At 39.1% G+C, this 20,247-nt stretch overlaps 1 protein-coding gene across 1 annotated transcript in view; it reads left to right on the forward strand.

The window, feature by feature from the left end:
* The window catches only part of FANCI (Fanconi anemia complementation group I), a 427,158-nt gene that overhangs the window by 358,904 nt on the left and 48,007 nt on the right, over positions 1-20,247 (forward strand). The window contains exons 20-21 of the mRNA XM_067148224.2: positions 10,957-11,137; positions 13,396-13,612. Of these exons, the coding sequence (XP_067004325.2) occupies positions 10,957-11,137; positions 13,396-13,612 (398 nt within the window). The remainder of the gene's footprint in view (positions 1-10,956; positions 11,138-13,395; positions 13,613-20,247) is intronic.

The raw sequence follows: 20,247 nt of genomic DNA on the forward strand, positions 1-20,247 counted from the left end.
GGTCAAATATTTTTAACACTTTCCTCAACTTATCATGGGACACTGAGAACATGTCACGAAGCACTCACTCACATAGAACAAATTATAGGTCCCAATTACACTCCCACACACATCAAATCTACCAACACCAGTGAAAGAAGAGTGAAATTCCTAACTACAAAGACTATTAGAAATGATTTCAAATATTCAAGCAAGGACTACGTCTACATAATTATTACAACAGAAAATAGAGAAAAGTATAATTTAAAATCTTAGCTGTAGTAGACTTGGCTTCTGGACTCGGTTGATGATCAGTGAATATTTAACCAAACTCCATCTCCGATGTTATTCTCTCCCGGGCTGAATTATGCCTCACATTTTAATGATACATGGCTGCAGCAGGCGAGGACTTAGGACAATTACAAACTCCGTCGTAATGCTGAAATTCCATTCTTCCAAAGTATTTCAGGACTGCTAGGAATCTTGCGTCTTCTGGTGAAAGCTGAAACTAAAAAATCCGTCTTAGAAAAAGTACTCAACACACACTCGATTCTTCAAGATGGCACAGTTTTACCTACTTTAGAAAATTTTCTTCAGATTTATAAATTTAAAGAAATCTGAACTGCTGCGTTTCCGATATTTCGGCGTCACAAAATTTCCTCAGAAGCAGAAAATTTATCGTCTTTCCTCAATGAATGCTGGTAATATTCCACGTCGGATACATCGTTTCCAATAACACATGTGCTCATACAATTATTCCCGTAGACAACTGAGCAAATTAGCAGAACAGAATGAGCAGAATGAGCAGAATAGAATGAGAAAGATTTTCCCAAGTACATGGGTATTTATTTCTTCAAGACGTAAGTGTGTTTGTTAATTAAATTTAATTGGCTGAGATTTTGCGATCGGGCTAACCTTGCGATTCAATTGGTTAAATATCATGACGTCAAAATCTCAAAGTATTGATCGCTTTTAATCTGGTCGAGTTCCTGTCCACGTGCCACCCTTCTGATGTCTTCAACAAGGCACAAAAAAAACCCAGACTCGCTTACACGGCACGGGGAAAACCTGTTTCCTGCTGGCTATCAGATAGTGCAGAGTTGAACTCACCTTCCTGGACGACAATTTTATGCATGGTTCCACTCAAGTAATAAAATATTCTTTCCACACAAACCAATAACCAATTTTCAAGGGTGCAGTACAGGCCGTGAAGGCCCTTGGAGGAGTGGAAGGTAAAGGCTTCCACGATTGTTAACCTCAGCAAGTGATGGGGTAGAGTGGCTGCCTTTGCCCCTAGGAATTAACCTGGTACTCATTTTTGGTGTAGGCTGAGTGAACCTCAGGACCATATGCACCTCCGGAAGTGGAAATCTGGTTTCTTAAATTTTACGACTTCCTGATGGGGATTCGAACCCACGTCCTTCCGGGTGAACCAAGCCCGCCTTTACTGCCTCGGCCTGGCAGCCCCTATCCTCGGAGAACACACAACCTAAATACTTGAAATTATCAACCTGTCCTAGCTTTGTATCACCAATTTGACATTCAGTTCTGTTGAATTTCTTACCTACTGACATCAATTTAGTCTTTGAGAGGCTCATTGAACCTATGTTCAAGTTCCAAGTTATTAGACTGCAGGCTTTCAGCACAATCTGCCATTAAGACCAAAACATCAGCATAGGTCAGACTGCTTACTACATTTCCACCTAACTGAATCCCTCCCTGCCATTTTATACCTTTCAGCAGATGATCCATATAAACTACGAACAGCAAAGGTGAAAGATTACAGCCTTGCTTAACCCCTGTAAGTACCCTGAACCGAGAACTCATTCTACCATCAATTCTCACTGAAGCCCAATTGTCAACATAAATGCCTTTGATTGATTTTAATAATCTGCCTATAATTCCATAGTCCCCCAGTATAGCGAACATCTTTTCCCTTGGTACCCTGCCATATGCTTTCTCTAGATCTACAAAACATAAACTCAACTGCCTATTCCTCTCATAGCGTTTTTCAATTACCTGGTGCATACTGAAAATCTGATCCTGACAGCCTCTCTGTGGTCAGAAACCACACTGGTTTTCATCCAACTTCCTCTCAACGACTGATTGCACCCTCCCCTTCCAAGAAGCCAGTGAATACTTTGCCTGGTATACTAATCAATGAGACACCTCGATAGTTATTGCAGTCCTTCCTGTTTCCTTGCTTATAGATAGGTGCAATTACTGGTTTTGTCCAATCTGAAGGTACCTTACCAACACTCACTGCTCTATGAAGCCATTTCATCCCTGCCTTCCCACTATACTTCACTATTTCAGATCTAATTTAATCTATTCCTGCTGCTTTATGACAATGGAGTTTATTTACCATTCTTTCCACGTCCTCAAGCGTAATTTCACCAACATCATTTTCCTCCTCCCCATGAGCTTGGCTGTTCACAACACCACCAGGATTGATTTCCTTTTACATTGAGAAGATGTTCAATACATTCCCTCCACCTCTCCAATGATTCCCTGGGATCTATTATGAGTTCACCTGAATGACTCAAAACACTGTTCATTTCCTTTTTTCCTCCCTTCCTAAAATTCTTTATTACTGTCCAGAAAGGTTTCCCTGCTGCTTGACCTAGCCTTCCCAGGTTATTACCAAAATCTTCCCATGACTTCTTTTTGGATTCAACAACTACTTGTTTTGTTGTGTTTCTTACATCTATGTACAAATCCCTGTCTGCCTCGGCCCTTGTTTGCAGCCATTTCTGAAAAGCCTTTCATTTACGTTTACAAGCTGCTCTCACTTCATCATTCCACCAAGATGTTCGCCTTTTCCCATCTTTACACACAGTTGTTCCTACGTATTCCCTTGCTGTTTCTACTACAGCATCCCTGTATGCCACCCATTCACTTTCTATATCCTGAACCTGTTTAGTGTTTACTGTTCGAAACTTCTCACTAAGTTAATCATATCCATGTACTTCTGTCTAATTTCATCGTCCTGGAGATTTCCTACCCATATTTTTTGCAGACAGATTTCACTTTCTCTGCTGTAGGCCTAGAGATACTTGGTTCACTACAGATCAGATAGTGGTCTGTATCATCAAAAAATCCCTGGAAAACTCGTACATTCTTTACAGATTTCCTGAATTCGAAGTCGGTTAAGATATAGTCTATTAAGGATCTGGTACCCCTAGCCTCCCATGTGTAACGGTGAATAGCCTTATGCTTGAAGAATGTATTCGTAAGTGCTAAACACATACCAGCACAGAAGTTCAGCAAACGCTTCCCATTCCCATTAGCTTCCATATCTTCCCCACATTTACCAATCACCCTTTCGTATCCTTTGGTTCTATTCCCAACTCTCGCATTGAAATCGCCCATTAGCACTATTCTGTCCTTCCTGTTGACCCTGACCACAATGTCACTCAATGCTTCGTAAAACTTGTCAACTTCATCCTCATCTGCACCCTCACATGGTGAATAAACGGAGACAATTCTAGTCCTAATTCCTCCAACTGAGAAATCCACCCACATCATTCGCTCATTTACGTGCCTAACAGAAACTATATTGCGTGCAATGGTTGTTGTTGTTTGAGTCATCAGTCCTTAGACTGGTTTGATGCAGCGTTCCACGCCACCCTACCCTGTGCTAACCTTTTCATTTCTACGTAACTACTGCAACCTACATCTGCTCTAATCTGCTTGTCATATTCATACCTTGGTCTACCCCTACTGTTCTTACCACCTACATTTCGTTCAAAACCCAACTGAACAAGTCCTAGATGGCTTAAGATGTGTCCTATCATTCTATATCTTCTTCTCATCAAATGTAGCCAAATCGATCTCCTCTCACTTATTCTGTTCAGTATCTCTTCATTTGTGATTCGATCTATCCATCTAACCTTCAGCATTCTTCTGTAACACCACATTTCAAATCTTCTATTCTCCTTCTTTCTGAGCTAGTTATCGTCCATGTTTCACTTCCATACAATGCCACACTCCACACAAAATTCTTCAAAAACATATTTCTAATTCCTATATCAGTGTTTGAATTGAGCAAATTTCTTTTCTTAAGAAAGCTCTTCCTTGCTTGTGCCAATCTGCATTTTATGTCCTCCTTACTTCTGCCATCATTAGTTATTTTACTACCCAAGTAACAATTTCATCTACTTCCTTTAAGACTTCATTTCCTAATTTAATATTTCCTGCATCACCTGCCTTTGTTCGACTGCACTCCATTACTTTTGTTTTGGACTTATTCATTTTTATCTTGTACTCCTTACCCAAGATTTTGTCCATGTCATTCAGCAGCTTCTCGAGATCTTCTGCAGTCTCAGATAAAATAACAATATCATCGGCAAATCTCAAGGTTTTGATTTCCTCTCCTTGGATTGTGATTCCCTTTCCAAATTCCTCTTTGATTTCCTTTACTGCCTGTTCTTTGTAAACATTGAAAAGGAGGGGGACAACTGCAGCCTTGCCTCACTCCTTTCTGGATTGCTGCTTCTTCTTCGAAGCCCTCGATTCTCATCACTGCAGACTGATTTTTATACAGATTGTAGATAATTCTTCATTCTTGGTACCTGATCCCAATCACCTTCAGAATCTTAAATAGCTTGGTCCAATCAACATTATCGAATGCCTTTTCTAGATCTATGAATGCCATGTACGTGGGCTTGTCCTTCTTGATTCGATCCTCTAAGATCAGGCGTAAAGTCAGGATTGCTTGACGTGTTCCTACGTTTCTTCTGAAACCAAATTGTTCTTCTCCCAACTCAGCTTCAACTTGTTTTTCCATTCTTCTGTAAATAATACATGTTAAAATTTTGCAGGCATGAGATACTAAACTAATGGTGCTGTAATTTTCACACCTGTCAGCACCGGCTTTCTTGGGAATAGGTACAACAACATTCTGACGAAAATCAGATGGGACTACTCCTATCTCATACATCTTACACACTAAATGGAATTAACTTGCCATGCTGGTTTCTTGTAAAGCAGTCAGTAATTCAGAGGGAATGTCATCAATTCCAGGTGCCTTGTTCCTATTTAGGTCGCTCACAGCTCTGTCAAACTCTGACCTCAAAATTGGGTCCCCCATTTCATCAGCATCAACAGCCTCTTCTCGTTCCAGAATCAAATTATCTACATCTTCACCTTGATACAACTGTTGGATATGTTCCTGCCATCTTTCTGCTTTGTCTTCTTTCCCTGGAAGTGCAGTGGTATTCCTGATAAAGAGCCCTACCTCAGACTCTGCCCTTCCCTTTCTAACACCCGTCAAGTACACTTTATAATCTCCTATATCTTCCTCGTTATCTCCCCTTACCCGACTATCACTTACTCCTAGCACATCCAGATGCATCCCCTTTGTTGACTTGGCCAGTTCTACTTTCTTTCTTCCTTAAGCCCCATTAATATTGATAGCTCCCCATCGAATTCCATTTATTTCCCCAAGTTGTTTCCAAGGAGTCCCTCACATGTCAAATGGGAGTGGGACTCTTACTCCCATAGGTCCGAGGCTTGCTGAAAATGTTCTGAGCTTGGTAAATTCATGAAGCGGGATGCTACCCTACTTGCACATAGTCCAAGTGAGGATCTCTCCTCTAACGGGTTATGGACCACCGGTGAATTGTATAGTCTTAGTCGCCTGAGCACAAGGAGGGTCATGACTCAGAATAAGTCCAAGATGCCCACTCCCATTCCATAGCAACTGGTATCCCTACTCTCAGGACCACTTACTAGGCCACTCAGCCATTGCCCATGGTTCACGAACTAGGACGTGACTACAGTAACCCACACCATGAACCATGGCTAGGCATTAAATTTTTTTTATTTTTTTTTTAAAGCAGTTTCATTGGCATTGACAGTATTATTCAGTGCGTACGAATTGATTATAATTATGGGCCACGCTTTTTCACCAACTGTCGGCATCTGCTTCTCTGCACACTGCCTGTTACGTGATATTGTGGCGTTCCTTAAAACGCTAAATATGAAAGAATTATGTTTTCACTCAAACTTAGCAACTATGAAACACACTGTCGATACACCGAAGTGAAAGTGTGGAAAGCTACCCCTGCACATTCCGGAAGACACATTCTGTTGTGACATAGAGAAATTTTGAATTTAAATTACTCTGTAAAATATATATTTTTAAAAATGTAAATGCAGTTTTATTAAAAGTCTGAATTGTTTTCCATTTAAATATGACATATGGGGCAGTTCTTTTTCTATCTGCTGTTACACAAAGCATAAGTGTACATCCAGCATTGAGAACTTGCCAACCTTGACGCAAATAAAACCCGCACCCCAATTTCGTACCTCAATTTATTTTTAAAATATGCGGGGATTATTTGCGAAAATACAGTATGATGGATCTCTTCATTTTGGATCTCGTCTCTTCTTGTTTTCTGTAGCATTGGTCTCAGGAACTTCATTTCTGCAGCTTGAAGTCTGCTACTATCTCTACTGTTGATCGTACAGGTTTCCTTAAAAAATATCCGTTTTGGCTAGGCATAAAAAAAAAAATGCAGTTTTATTGGCATTGACAGTATTTTGTCGCCAACTGCGTACTTGCCTTATATCCTCAACACCACAGATCGAATTGCCAAGGCCCTTCGCAAACAATATAAAAACAGTGTTTGGCACCGCCACTAATCTTGCTCACAATCTGAGTAAAACCAAGGATAAATTGTCCCCACTTTTACATCTTGGGGTATACGAAATTCCTTGTACATGCGTTAAGGTGTACATCGGCCAAACTTGCCAGTCCATTGGTACCTGTATCAAAGAACATGAACATAATATTCGTCTCAACCAGCCAGACAAATCAGCAAAAGCTGAGCGTGCTCTGTCGTCGGGTCATGATGTCTTGTTCCAAGATGCTCAAGCTCTTACCCACACTAGACACTACAGGTCCAGGATTATATGGGAAGCTGTGGAAATACGTAGAAATTCTAACAATTTCAACGGGGACATTGGCTAATAATTAAGTAATACCTGGTTGCCAGCCATTAAGAATTTACGTAGGTAGTTCCCTTCCCTGTCCCTTCACTATTGTTATTTCATCTCAGTGTTTTCCAAATTTGTACGTTCCTCGTCGCCAGATGTTTCATTCCAGGCTTGTGTCTAGCATACACCTGTCAATGTCATACGTTATGCAAACACGTTATGTGAACCACTTAGTTTGATTGTGATGGTTCGGTCAGCTTCCATTTCGAACGCTAGCGTTGTGCCACGTCCTGGGGGCCATCTGGTGGCAAATGAATGTACCCTTTCCACTTCTATTATAACGTCCAGATTCAAAGTGTCATTGTTTAAGACAGTCGAGATTACTTTTGAGGACGCAGAGCACAGTTCTCTGCGAAACATTAAGACCACCTATTTTCCTGACACGGCATAAGCCCAAAAGCCTATACAGTATCATGTCTATTGACAGTATTGTTTGGTGCGTACAAATTAATTGTAATTATGAGCCACGCTTTTTCGTTAACTGTCGGCATCACCAGTGTTCGCGGATTCTGCTTCTCTGTACAGTGCCTGATATGTGAAATTGTGGCGTTCTTTGGCACAAAATATACCTGATAAAGTGTTCTTTTTTTACTTAAAGGTATTTTGTTATCCCATAGAAGAGACCTATCTTGGTGATAAAATTGTGTTCCTTTTTGGACTCTGTTAGTTATTTCAGCAGAGGACTTTGCATCACCAGTTACAATGCTACGAAGATATTGAAAGTGGTTACATTTTCTAGTTTCTCGCCGTCCAATTGGATCATCGAAATTTGTAGCTATGTTTGAACTAGAGGATCATCTCTTAACTAATTATTTACTCGTGTATTGTTCGCATTCAACACTGAAAGCAAGTTTTTAGTCTTGCAGATAGTCACATTAATACTGTAACATGGAGGTAGATAATAGGTAAATAAATACACAACCGGTAACATTTACCCAAAGATTTATTAACTATTATTGATTGCTATACAATTACACAGGCACACTTTAAACATCAGACAAATGCTGGGGGTATACCTTAATTAAGGCCACAGCTGCATCCTTCCCACTCCAGACCCTTTCTTACTTCATCACCGTAAGACCTGTCTGTGTTGATGCAACGTTAAGCAAATTGTAAAATACCATAGGAACATAATCACTCTAGTTAGTGCCCTCACTATCCTCACTGTTCAGTCACACAAGTTATTTGCTCCGACACAAGCTAGAACAGTTGCCCTATACACACTTCTGTAGCTGTCACTTGGACCCTAGAGCAGTTCACGATCAAATTCACTGTACAGCTATAGTGGCTGCATAGTTCGCAGTTGGAGTGCTTGCAACACAGTCTTATATGTCTGTACATGATACACAATTTGTTCACTAATGGTAGTCTACGTTCACTGTCCATAATAGCACAGCTGCACTGTTCTGTCAGTTCACTCCCGGCACTAATAACACTCAGTCAACACTGCTCACCGAATGATTGTGTGCTTCACTGAACTGTCTCAATCGTTAGCAGAACAGCCCAAACTGAACCTTCACAACCGTTGATGGAATTTAACCCTGAAACTCGTCCGGCCTGCTTTAAATAGGGAGGTCAGCCCTTTGAAATTCTTCAGATGAGGATAAACCCCTGTAGTTACCTGTAATTGGGAAGTTCTGGGTTTACCATTCTAGTGCCTTCTTACACCACCGCGAGGTCTCCAGTAAGATAACGGGTAGTGACAGCAGTGATAGCAGAGGGGCTGGCCTTCTGTGCTTGGCCTCCTCTGGCTGGTTGCTGCAGTGGCAAGAGGATGGGGGGCCCTATCTCGATGATGTCACTCGCAGCTAATCCAGGCTAACATGCCCCTCTCAAAGCCTTATAACAAAATGGCAGACATCATCATAGTATTTCGTTTGGTTTTGCTACCATAAGTTTCATGACACCGTAGTGGAACGATAGAGTCCGAACAGCTGTGAAAGATAGAAAACAAAAACAGGGGCAAAAATGCATTGTCCAAGAAATCCTAAGACTCCAGGAGCTAAGAAACTTGCAGTTAAGAACACAGTAAGTGAAGAAAAGGGGAAAAAATGGAATGAGTTTGCAGACAAATTGGGAAAGGGCAGTTGAAGAAACATAAATGGCTATATAGAGTAGTGAAGAAGGAAAGAAGTGATCAAGAAGCTATAAAGGCAATAGAATGGAACAAGGAATTTCAGCGTGATATTACAGAGAAATCAGGGAACAACTCAAGACCTATTTCCACAAGCTGCTGAACGGAAATACAGAATTCATAACAATAGACAAAGAAGAGCCAAGTTCAGACCTTGAACCAACAATTGTATGGCTGGAGGTTAAGAATCTTAAGAGCATGAGCAAAGGAAAGACAGTAGGTATGGACGAACTGAGTATGGATATTCTGTGAGCAGTGGGAATTCCAGAAGCCCAGTGGCTGTACAGTTTACTCAACACAATGCCAGAAAACACCATCTCAAAGAACTGGAAGAAGATGTAAATGCACCAGTATTATGGTATTTCACTGCTGTCTAGTGTCCGGCCCCATGGCTAAGTGGTTAGCGTGCTGGCGTTTGGTCACAGGGGTCCTGGGTTCGATTCCCAGCAGGGTCGGGAATTTTAACCATAATTGGTTAATTTTGCTGACACGGGGGCTGGGTGTATGTGCCATCTTCGTTATCATTTCATCCTCATTACGACGTGCAGGTCGCCAATGGGCGTCGAATCAAAAGACCTGCACCTGGCAAGCCGAACTTGTCCTCTGACACTCCCGGCACTAAAAGCCATACGCCATTTCATTTCACTGCTGTCTAGTAGTCTGAAAATATATGAGAATAAAATATTAGAGAGCAGAATCAGAGATAGGATTGTCAGCCCATTCCTAGAGGAAGAACAGTATAGATTTACTCAAGGAAGGGCAACTACAGACCTCATCTTTGGAGTTAGGATATTGATGGACATAAAGTAGGAAAAGAGAAGCCTTTATTTTTATTAATTTTGGACCTTGATAAAACCTATGACATGTCCAGATGGAAAGAATTTGAAAATGTGTGGAAGAACTGCAGTTACAAGACAACCTTGTAGACAAAGTGTAAACGTACAGTGGGAGCAGGGTCTATGTTCAAGTAGGTGGTGGTGTTTTGGACTGGTTTAAGAGGAAGAGAGGTGTACAACAGGGTAGTTCATTGTCCCATCTTCTAGATGTGTTATCATAAACAATGTTATAATGTAGTCGCTTGAACAAATAACTGGAAGCCATCACATGCATAGGTGATGTTGGCATTTGAGGTAAATCAGATGAGGAATAGAAAGAGACTAGAAAGTAGAAGTTATGAATTTTAAGTGCTACAGCCTAAACATAAGCATGACAAAGATGGTGGTGGTGGTAGCATTGCAGAAGGAAATGAAGCAAAGGTGTGTAGCATTCCAGATTTCAAGTACTTGGGCAGCATTGTCTCAAAATATGACTTGACAAAACATGAGGTGAACAACTGTATCAGCAAGTTTATGCAATTCTGCCATTAAGTAAGGGGGCTGTTGTGGGATGAACAGGTACCTCTGAAAACAAAGATGACACTTTATAAGTCTTGTTATACACTGTTTCTTCTATACAACCTGCCCGCCTGAGTGGCCGTGGTCATTAAGGCATTAAATCTTTATGGTTTGACACAGTGGTTAGCTGGTTCGAGTCCCTACATTTCCTGAAACGTTCTGGTCTGGCAATAGCCATAGGAACCATTTATAAGAGTTCTGCTTCATGCATGCCAATTTTCTCTTACGTAAACAATGTAGATCCCATCGTGGCTGAATGTCCAATGTGCTGAAGTTATCATTTTTTGTTTCTGAATCTGAATTGAATTCTTATGATCTGTTATTTCTCTGATCAAAAATGACAACCTACACCCTGCACAAAACGATGACTATTTTGTGTATCTAATTAACTATAAACTTCAGATAGCCCAGTGTAAGATGTTTCTTTTCCCCCTCTCAATGTTACAGGACAGTGCTCCTGACGATGTTACTCACTATGCCATCTTGGGAGAAAACACAGCAAACATCTGCTTACAGCAGCTCAGCTCGTCTCTGAAGACACTACTGGATGATGTGGAGTGGATTGTGGCCCGGCTTCGTGGGGAGTTTGCTGCTCAGAGCTACCCATCAGAACATGACATAGAGAAGAGTAAGTTTTAGATACACCTTATGTTAGTTACAAGTAATGAAAAGTGACCAGTTAAATCATGTCTTTCCCTGCATTTCAGAGTGATTCATGAGGGTGGGGGGTGAATCTTTCATCTTTTGGGGAAGTTATCTTTTATCTGCCACAGTTCCCTTTATTCTTAAAAGAAATGAAGCCAGTTAATACATTTGCCTCAAATTTTAAAGGCCACTGAGTTTACTCAGAAACCAGAATTAAATCTCCTAACTTGCACGTTTAAAAATCTATGATCTTTTCTTGGAACTTGTATAATTAAATTCTTCTTCTTCTTCCATGCACTACTTGTTTACCGGCTTCCATATGTCCATTGTAGCTACCAGGCTAGTAGCACGATGACAACTGAAAAGAAAGCAAAAGTTTTGTTTCTCAGGGAGAACAGTGCGTCGAAAATTAAGTAAAGTGGGAATACGGGGCAAAGCAAGCATTATATATTCAAAGTTCTGTATTAATTAGGGGAGTTCTATAACCTCTATAATAAGCTGAAAGCTGACCCCAATAAAAAAATTTAATACTGCAGAATGTTACCTTCAACATTCAATTATATAGTCGGGGTTATTCAACCAACCCTTTTGCTTATGTTCATTTTGGTTTAATCATCAGTTGAATGATATTACCGAGTACTATATAATGCACACCTCATTGGATCAATATAAGTAAACTGTGTGGAAATTAAATATAATTTGTACTTATTGCTGATTCCAAGAATGCGAGAAATGGTGTTCCACTCCTTATCAACCATGTCCCTGTTGTGGTAACCTTTAATTCTACTGTCCCATAGTACAGGAACATCAGGAATAAGAGCCTCTGATGTTGAAATAATGCTAACAAGCTTGTGATTATACAGTTGCAGACAAACTTGTTTGGAAGCTGCTTCCTGCTCGTGAGCGTTGGTACCTGGGGAACACACACGAGAGAATGCGCCAAAGCCATACAGACACATGCGATAGTGTGTTTGTCCGCGTAAAGCAGGTAGTGCGTGGAATCTCCTGGAAGCGCATGCATGTTGGACGCTAGGACATAGCCTAAGTCTGTAGTACTGGGGAGTGTAAAGTGAGAAACCAGTGTGACTGTGTTAGTGTACAAGTAATAGCAGTTAAACAAAACTTATGGCCAAGTGCACCAAACTTTTTAAGATTCAGCTAACAAGTGTATACGTAAACATTATTTAGATTTAAGGATTGGTTAGAAGGAAGCTTGGAACACCATTCTTAATCAATGTTTATTTCAACATGTTTAGCTGGCACTAGAATTAAACACTAGCGTGATGTTTAACTTGCTAGCAAAGAATAGTGAACATCCTTCAGTGATTTTGTGTTTCTTTCATTTAGAAGGAGGAATATTCATTTCTTCTTTGCTGACAGTACTTATTAGAAACATGGACGAACAAAAGAGAAAAAGGTTGTCCAATTTTTAGGATTTTGAAACTGATATTGTGGCGTAATTGCAGGAGCTACTGTATAATATTACTCACGTCATGTATAATCTGAGCTGCTTCTTGTTCTGTGCATATTAGTAGTATCACAATTATGTTAAGGTACCAGTGGCGTAATACCTTAATGCAGTGAGCAGTCTGTTGATAGCAGAAACAGGATGATTTCTCTGCGTTGGAAATTATAGATTATTTCGCTGTATTTCCAGAAGAAATTAAACTGTTTGTTTAGAGAAGCGAAATCTTTCCACTTATTTCTTACCACAAAGTTCTTCAAAAGGATCACCTCTCTCCACTATTATACCTTCGCGTTTTTTCCATTTTGTTCCAGATATTCAAGATATAACAGTTCTTCTTCAAAACCAACTCCAAAACTGGCAGCCATTTCACCTTCACTGCTAATCACTATTTATGTTTGGTAACCACTCGGAACTCGACTGTTTAACTTTAACCGACAATAATCAGGGATTTAAATAATAATCAGGAATGATGTTCTGCAGTTTCTTTTAAGCAAGATTTAGGAAGAATCTTAAATGCTGATTACGGTAAGCAAAGTTCATACACTTGGCCATTAGTCTTATAGTAAAATAGTACCAGTTCAGAAGAACTGGGACTGACAAAGAGAGAACCCATCTGTTTGAAGACGTGGAGATTCCTATTGTCCATTTTTGTTTTCATATTTGTCCTCGCATCTTTGCATTGTTTCTCCTTCCCTCACTGATCTGTCCTGTTACATACGTGTGCTTTTCTTTTCTTCTACCAAGAGTTTACACAGTACTGTTTGTTATGCTAGGACGTGAGTTCCTGAAGGGGAAAGAACGTGATACCTGCCGTTTCTTAGGCCACTGTGTGAAGATCATCACTGTGGTCATCAGCATTGCTCTTCCTCCTGGGCCTACCACAGATGCTGTGCTCAAGTTACTTATTAGCCTGTATGCTACTCTGAGCAGCACAACCAAGTACTTCATCTCTCGCTCCAACAAGACTGACCGTGCTTTCCAGACTGCTCGGTAAGTATACCATGTGCTTCCTGTTCAAGTTTACTCTATTAGCAATCTACAGCGTGACTGTTTTTTACTTCAATGATCACCAAACTTCCAATCCCTGATTTTATATCCAGCTGTCCACTTTTAACTCCAATTTTCACCATTAAAGTTTAGAACTCCACCCCTGTGTCTTCTCTGCTCTTCCCCCCTAAGGAATTCAGATTTCTAACATCAGAAACTACCGTATTTCTCCGAATCCAAAATGGCCTTGAGTGCAAGATGACCCCTAGTTTTTCCTTCAAAATAATTAAATCGGGCTTAAAATGTGCTTTGTAAAATCATATGAATGACTTTCTTGTACAGTACGCATTTTTAGACTATCTTTGTCTTCACACCATTGCCTAACATTGGCTTAAGTTATGGCGTATTTTTTGCGGCTGCATGATTATTCTTTATTTCCACAGGTTTAATAATCTTTAACTTAAAATTGTCATAATAATATCAAAGAGAACCTATTGCAAATTTGCCGTAAATACCTGTTCCATGCTTCTCTACAATACGATGATCCATCAGGAAAATATTCCTGCTGTCTATAAAACTGTTACTTTTACTCAGCGCCAGGTGCAACTGGCTGTCTTCACGCTGCACCCGCTGTCGCAACCGTTCGCAAAATAACTCCCAGCAGCTCCATATATTCTCAGGGTATATCATTCCACGTGAAAAATCAGTAAATCTTTCATGTAAATTCGCTTTACGTGAATTCATGAAGAGACAAATCCATCCGAAAATGGAGCAGTGTGTAAGAGTTCACCTATTTCGAGTATTAACATTGTAATTCCATCATAAATTGCATTCAAATACCTACGCAAATAAATTAACTACTTATCTTACAAACTAGCTAAAGGACTGAGTAAAACTAAAACAAATCAACACTCACAAATTATAAAAAATAATGATCCTTACTTTATTTAATTAGATAATTATCCTAAGAAATGAGAACTGGATTCATGATTGTATTACCTTCATCATTATATACAATAAATAATTCCAAGTCAGCGGTGGCTTGTTAAAAAATAAAATGTAACTTTAACTTATTCTGAAGCATTTCCGAAATGAAATTGTCCATAATTAATCTTGGGACATCCTAAGTGTTACTGCAAACACATTATTCCATTACCATTCATATTGTAATAACATCTCAAAATCTCTTGAGCGACTATATATCACCATTTTGAACAGATAAAATAAATACAATCTGAATAAAATGAATTAAATCTGAACTAAGTTAACTAACTAAGTTAACTAAGCTAACTAAGTAGTAACGATTCACGTGCTAAGGCTTTACATCCCTAATGCCTGTTAAATCCGGCTCCTAGTCTATCATTTCCCTATATATTAACCTTTCATAAAATGCAAATTCGAATACACACTGTTCTAAAATAAATAAACTACCTATATATCCACATAATTCTTGATTTATATATCTAAGGCTCAATATGCTTTAATATTTTCATATTCCAATCACTACCCTACGGTGCAAGTTACTTGATTCAATTATGCAGTGTAAAGATGAATATCACACATTTATGCTTTAGGATTACACAACCGCGTATATATATTATGTCTTCTATTTGGCATTAACACAGTTCGAGAATATGTCATAGAACTCTTATGCTTCCAACACAACAACTATTCTTAACATAACATTTGATCTCACTCTCAATTAAATATCACTGTTCAATATTTATACCTTGGTTTTGGTCATTCCCGCGATGTACTTCATCTTACGTATATGCATCATTTCATAATATTCTTACCTTTTAAATGTGACATTTTACTCTCTTCAACACATATATTCCTTGCATTTACTGTAAAATCACAATATAATCCTTCATGTTATATAATATATCTTATTTCGCCGTCTTATAATTCAAAAACATCATCTCAACTATTCAATATCACACCTTAATTAACATAACCCTCAATACAAAAACGTTGCAATTACGCCTGCATTGCTTTGATAAACATGTCACAATATCATTTCACAGGAAACTCTTCTCAATTTAGTTACGATGCTTTACCCCAAAATAAGTTTTCAATACTACGATATCGCTGTACACGGAGTACATACTTATAATCATCCACTTCTGACGCGCGGTCCATCTATGACGTAATCCATGAATATTTTCAATGTGAGATTTATCGAAATACTACAACATATGTTAGCTCTTAGCAATCAGCTGTTATGTCAAGATATTTCAGTCATATTCTCAGCTACTACACTGATTTGTCTGACCAAAATGCGGTAATCTGTTTGCGAAATAAATGTGAATCTAGTTCTATACTGCCTTATTATAGCATTAAAGACTTAAATATCTCACACTTCACTGCATATAATCACTTGCACACTTAATTAGATGGTTTGTATCACCAATTCCAAAGCATATGCCGAACTAGAAATATGTATAAATCAATAATTATGCTACTAAATGTAAAGACTTAGCTTGTTTCTCGTTACTCCGGTGCCAGTTGCTCATCTTTGACCGTCATGTGGTTAGCTGTGCGGTCTGGATCTAGGGTTGAACATCACTCCTTCTCCTGCTCAGAACCGAATTTTGGTGGGCAATATTCCTCTCTGGTCATGGGCTGGTCATCTGGTAGGATGATGCCTCTCTCGTCACGGGCTGGCCATCTGGCTGGGCGATACCTCTCTCCAGGTTGGTCCATCTTACACGTTTAGCAGTTCATCATCTCGTTGGTTCTGCTGGCAACAAAAATAAATATTCCCAAGAAGAACATTGTCGTAAATAAAATTTTGTATGAGATTCATATTTCTCTCAGTTACTGTTCTTATCCTTCCTTTGCGTTATAAACTGCTATTTCTTCAAAATTATGTAATATATATTTCAACTATCTCGTGGAAAAATCTTCAAAAGTTGCTTAATAATGTTTAGAATTATTCTTCTTCCAGCTACTGTGTCAATGAACTAGCCTTTTCTTCGTTCCTTTTTCTCTAGTGCAGTTCGTATGGTCCCTTCCTGTAGTTATATTAGGCTTGCTCTTCGGATTCCGCTCAGCGTATTTAATCCTATTTCACTTAGCTATAATATTTTGGCTAATTCTGGTTTCACTCTAGGTTGATTATGCCGTTTCTTTTTTATTGAAAATAGCTTTTCTTCAGGAATTTCACCAAAATATTTTACTATTTCGTTCAATATGTTGCACGATCACAAGTCACGTCTTCACTTCCTGGATTCAATTTTTCAAATAAATTTTTTAAACAATCTCTTCTGTTCTATTTTTTTCTTTAAAACCATCTACCTGACTTTTCGCTGTTCCGCACCGCCTTCAGTATACAGTATGTCCATTCTCAGTTATGCATGGCCTTCTGTTATACATCGTATCATATATTCATGGCTTATTCTTTTAAATTGAGTGGGCCATACCTTCCTTCAGCGCCATTTTGTAAACGTCTACGAAATGCAATGGGCACAACGCTAACACCAAATATTGGCTTTAGTTAGGCCTATGCCATATTTTCTTGTATCTGCACAATTAATCTGCTTTTCACATGTTTAATAACTAGAGTTTGTGATTTTTAGCATTTGCGATAAATGCGAAATATGCCGAAACTTTGTCAGTGTATGTGCCTTCATCTTATATGACCTGTACGGGTGGTTTTTAGCGATTTCGAATTCGCGATAAAATGCGAAATTAGTTCAAAATGCAAAATTATACAATTTATGCAAAATAGATGCGAAAATCTCAGTTTTATACGAAATAAACACATATATTTTTAAAAACGATGCATTTTTCTTAAAAATAAGATATAAATGTTGTTATTTATTTCAGAAGAAATAATTATTACGGCGCCCATTGCGATCGTAAAGCGGTAACATGCTTTGACGGACACTTCCGTCTTGGTGCACGGAACATCTATAAGTTCATTATCGCAGTTAGCTGGTCGGAGAGATTTATTCTCTTTGTTTTACAGCCTGATTGATGTCAGAGATGTCAGATGATACCTGAAGCTATTTCCTCTGTGTAAATAGTAACTCTGAGCTGAAATACGGAAAATAAAAAGCACCTCATTTTGCCGCTCATTGTAAACAATCATGGCAGCAGCCAAGCGCGGCATGGATGAGTTTATTCGTAACTCGCTTGAAAATGGTGTTGAAAGTGGAAAAGATTCTTTGGAGAGTGAAAATACTTCTTCTTCAAATGACAGTGATGAAAGTGATTCCGATTTCAGTTGCGAGATGATAGTGCCAATTGAAACTACGTGACAAGAGCGAGTGAGAAGTCTAGTTTGCCTCTTTTTTTTTTTTTTTTTTTTTTTTTTTTTTTGCTAGTTGCTTTACGTCGCACCGACACAGATAGGTCTTACGGCGACGATGGGACAGGAAAGGCCTAGGAATGGGAAGGAACTGCCGTGGCCTTAATTACGGTACGGTCCCAGCACTTGCCTGGTGTGCAAGTGGGAAACCACGGAGAATCATCTTCAGGGCTGCCGACAGTGGTGTTCGAACTCACTATCTCCCGGATGCGAGCTCACAGCTGCGCGCTCCTAACCGCACGGCCAACTTGCCCGTTAAGAAGTCTAGTAAAATGATACTTGGAATTATGACCTTGTTGACAATAAGCCTCTTTCTGTAACATGTAAACCAGTTTTTGAAATTCACCATATAGTGAGGAGGGGGTTGGGTAATAATTCGGAAGAAATGGACTTAGGGAATGAATTTCTAACCCCATAGTTCTGGGATCACGTTACTAATGAAACCAATACCCATGCCTCTACATTTCTTGCTAATTTATCTGTTTCCCTTGAAACCAGTAATACTTACGAACAAAAACATTGGTTTACTGTTACTATAGACACGCTAAAACCTCACTTTGCTTTGTGTATTCTTATGTAGCCTATGTGATTAATCAAATTTATGTTAAAGTGACAAAAACATAAATAGTATGTATGGGAATATTTCCTTTCACAAGTAATGGCAGGCCAAAGGGTTAAATCATTCAATGTGTGGAATTTCTTTCACTGGCTAAAGAGCACTGCAAAGACCAGTCAATCAAACAGCAAATACACTTTCAAGCACCACGTTCATTCTCTTTGTGTGTTGACCCTTGATCTTAGTCGGTTATTCTTGACATTGGTGTTGACTAGTAGTTCTGTTTAAAAGTACGGTAGCGATTTATTTTATTGTCTGTTAGCCATGGGCAGAAGCGAAGTGACGATCAAACAGCATGCCGAAAGTCACAAATTGGGATATTTTTATGTAAGGATACAGATGGCCTATATTGATGTGCCGACTCTGCAATCAAAAACTTGAAGAAAAAAATGTTTTGCAGGCCTTCCTTTGCCTTGGCAGCACTTCTGTACATTTGGGCCTCTACGAACAGTGTCGATGTAGAGTTTCTTTTAGCAAGTACAACATAATTGTAACTGATATGCGGTCTTAAATGAAGGAGGACACCCTTTAAACAATTGGCATGTTGTACTTAAATCATCATTGAAATTCCTCTTCCTTGTAGGTGTGTTGTACTGTGATAAATAAATACGTTCAGAATAGTATTTTTCAGTTTGTAATTGTGTTTTTAAATTTGAAAATAAGCACATTCCTGTGTGTTCGTTAATACTTCTTCCAGTCTTATGTTGATGTTTGTCTTATTTTCCATAGTGAATTCAAAACGCATGACGAGCAATGTGTGATTAAACAGTATGATTTTACTCCCAACTGTTGTGTGTGCAGTTTAGCAAATTATGCCTATTTTTAACCAATTTGCTACCAAACGCTAAATTTGAGAAGTTTAAATGCTACAAAATGCTAAATTTGAAAATCAAAACGCTAAATCTCTGATTTTTAAATGCTATAAACCATGAACTCTATTAATAACCAATAATTTAAAATTGACATCATAATATCAACGAGAACCTGTTGAAAATTTGCTGGCAATACCTGTTCCATGTATCTTTGCAATACGACGATCCATCATGAAAATATTCCTGCTTCTATAAAACTTAATTTTACTAACAGTGCACGTGTTATAACTCTGGCACAGAGTAGTTGTGCCGGACTGAGTGGCTCAGGCGGTTGAGGCGTTAGCCTTCTGACCCGAACTTCGCAGGTTAGATCCTGGCTTAGTCCAGTGGTATTTGAAGGTGCTCAAATACGTCAGCCTCGTGTAGTAGATTTACTGGCACGTAAAAGAACTCCTGTGGGACAAAATTCTGGCACCTCAGCGTCTGAAAACCTTAAAAGTAGTTAGTGGGATGTAAAGCCAATAACATTATTATTGAGTAGCCATGGCCTTTCGAAGAGTTCAAAGGCTTGCATGTTTTGATGCCATTCTGCGGATTTGAGAAATGTTTTTGTAGAGGCTAATAGAATGTCATTCTGTCTTCACTATTTCACGAGATACAGTGACGTTACACAGAGGGGCTGTATAACCGGTTGCCGCTGTTAGCAGTGAATAATAAAGAGGTGGACGTTGATTGTCAACGAGTCTTTTGTGTGCATGCATGGGTGGGTGAAAAGAAGCAGCGTGATTACCATGGTAGCTGCCAGTGGTTTTCATTACTGTTAGGTTTTCACTTGGGTTTCTGGGGAGAAAAAAGTCTTGAATTTGTAGAAATACAGTATTTAATTTTGGGAAAT

The sequence above is a fragment of the Anabrus simplex genome, chromosome 5 (genome assembly GCF_040414725.1).
Source record: "Anabrus simplex isolate iqAnaSimp1 chromosome 5, ASM4041472v1, whole genome shotgun sequence".
Lineage (NCBI taxonomy): Eukaryota > Metazoa > Arthropoda > Insecta > Orthoptera > Tettigoniidae > Anabrus > Anabrus simplex.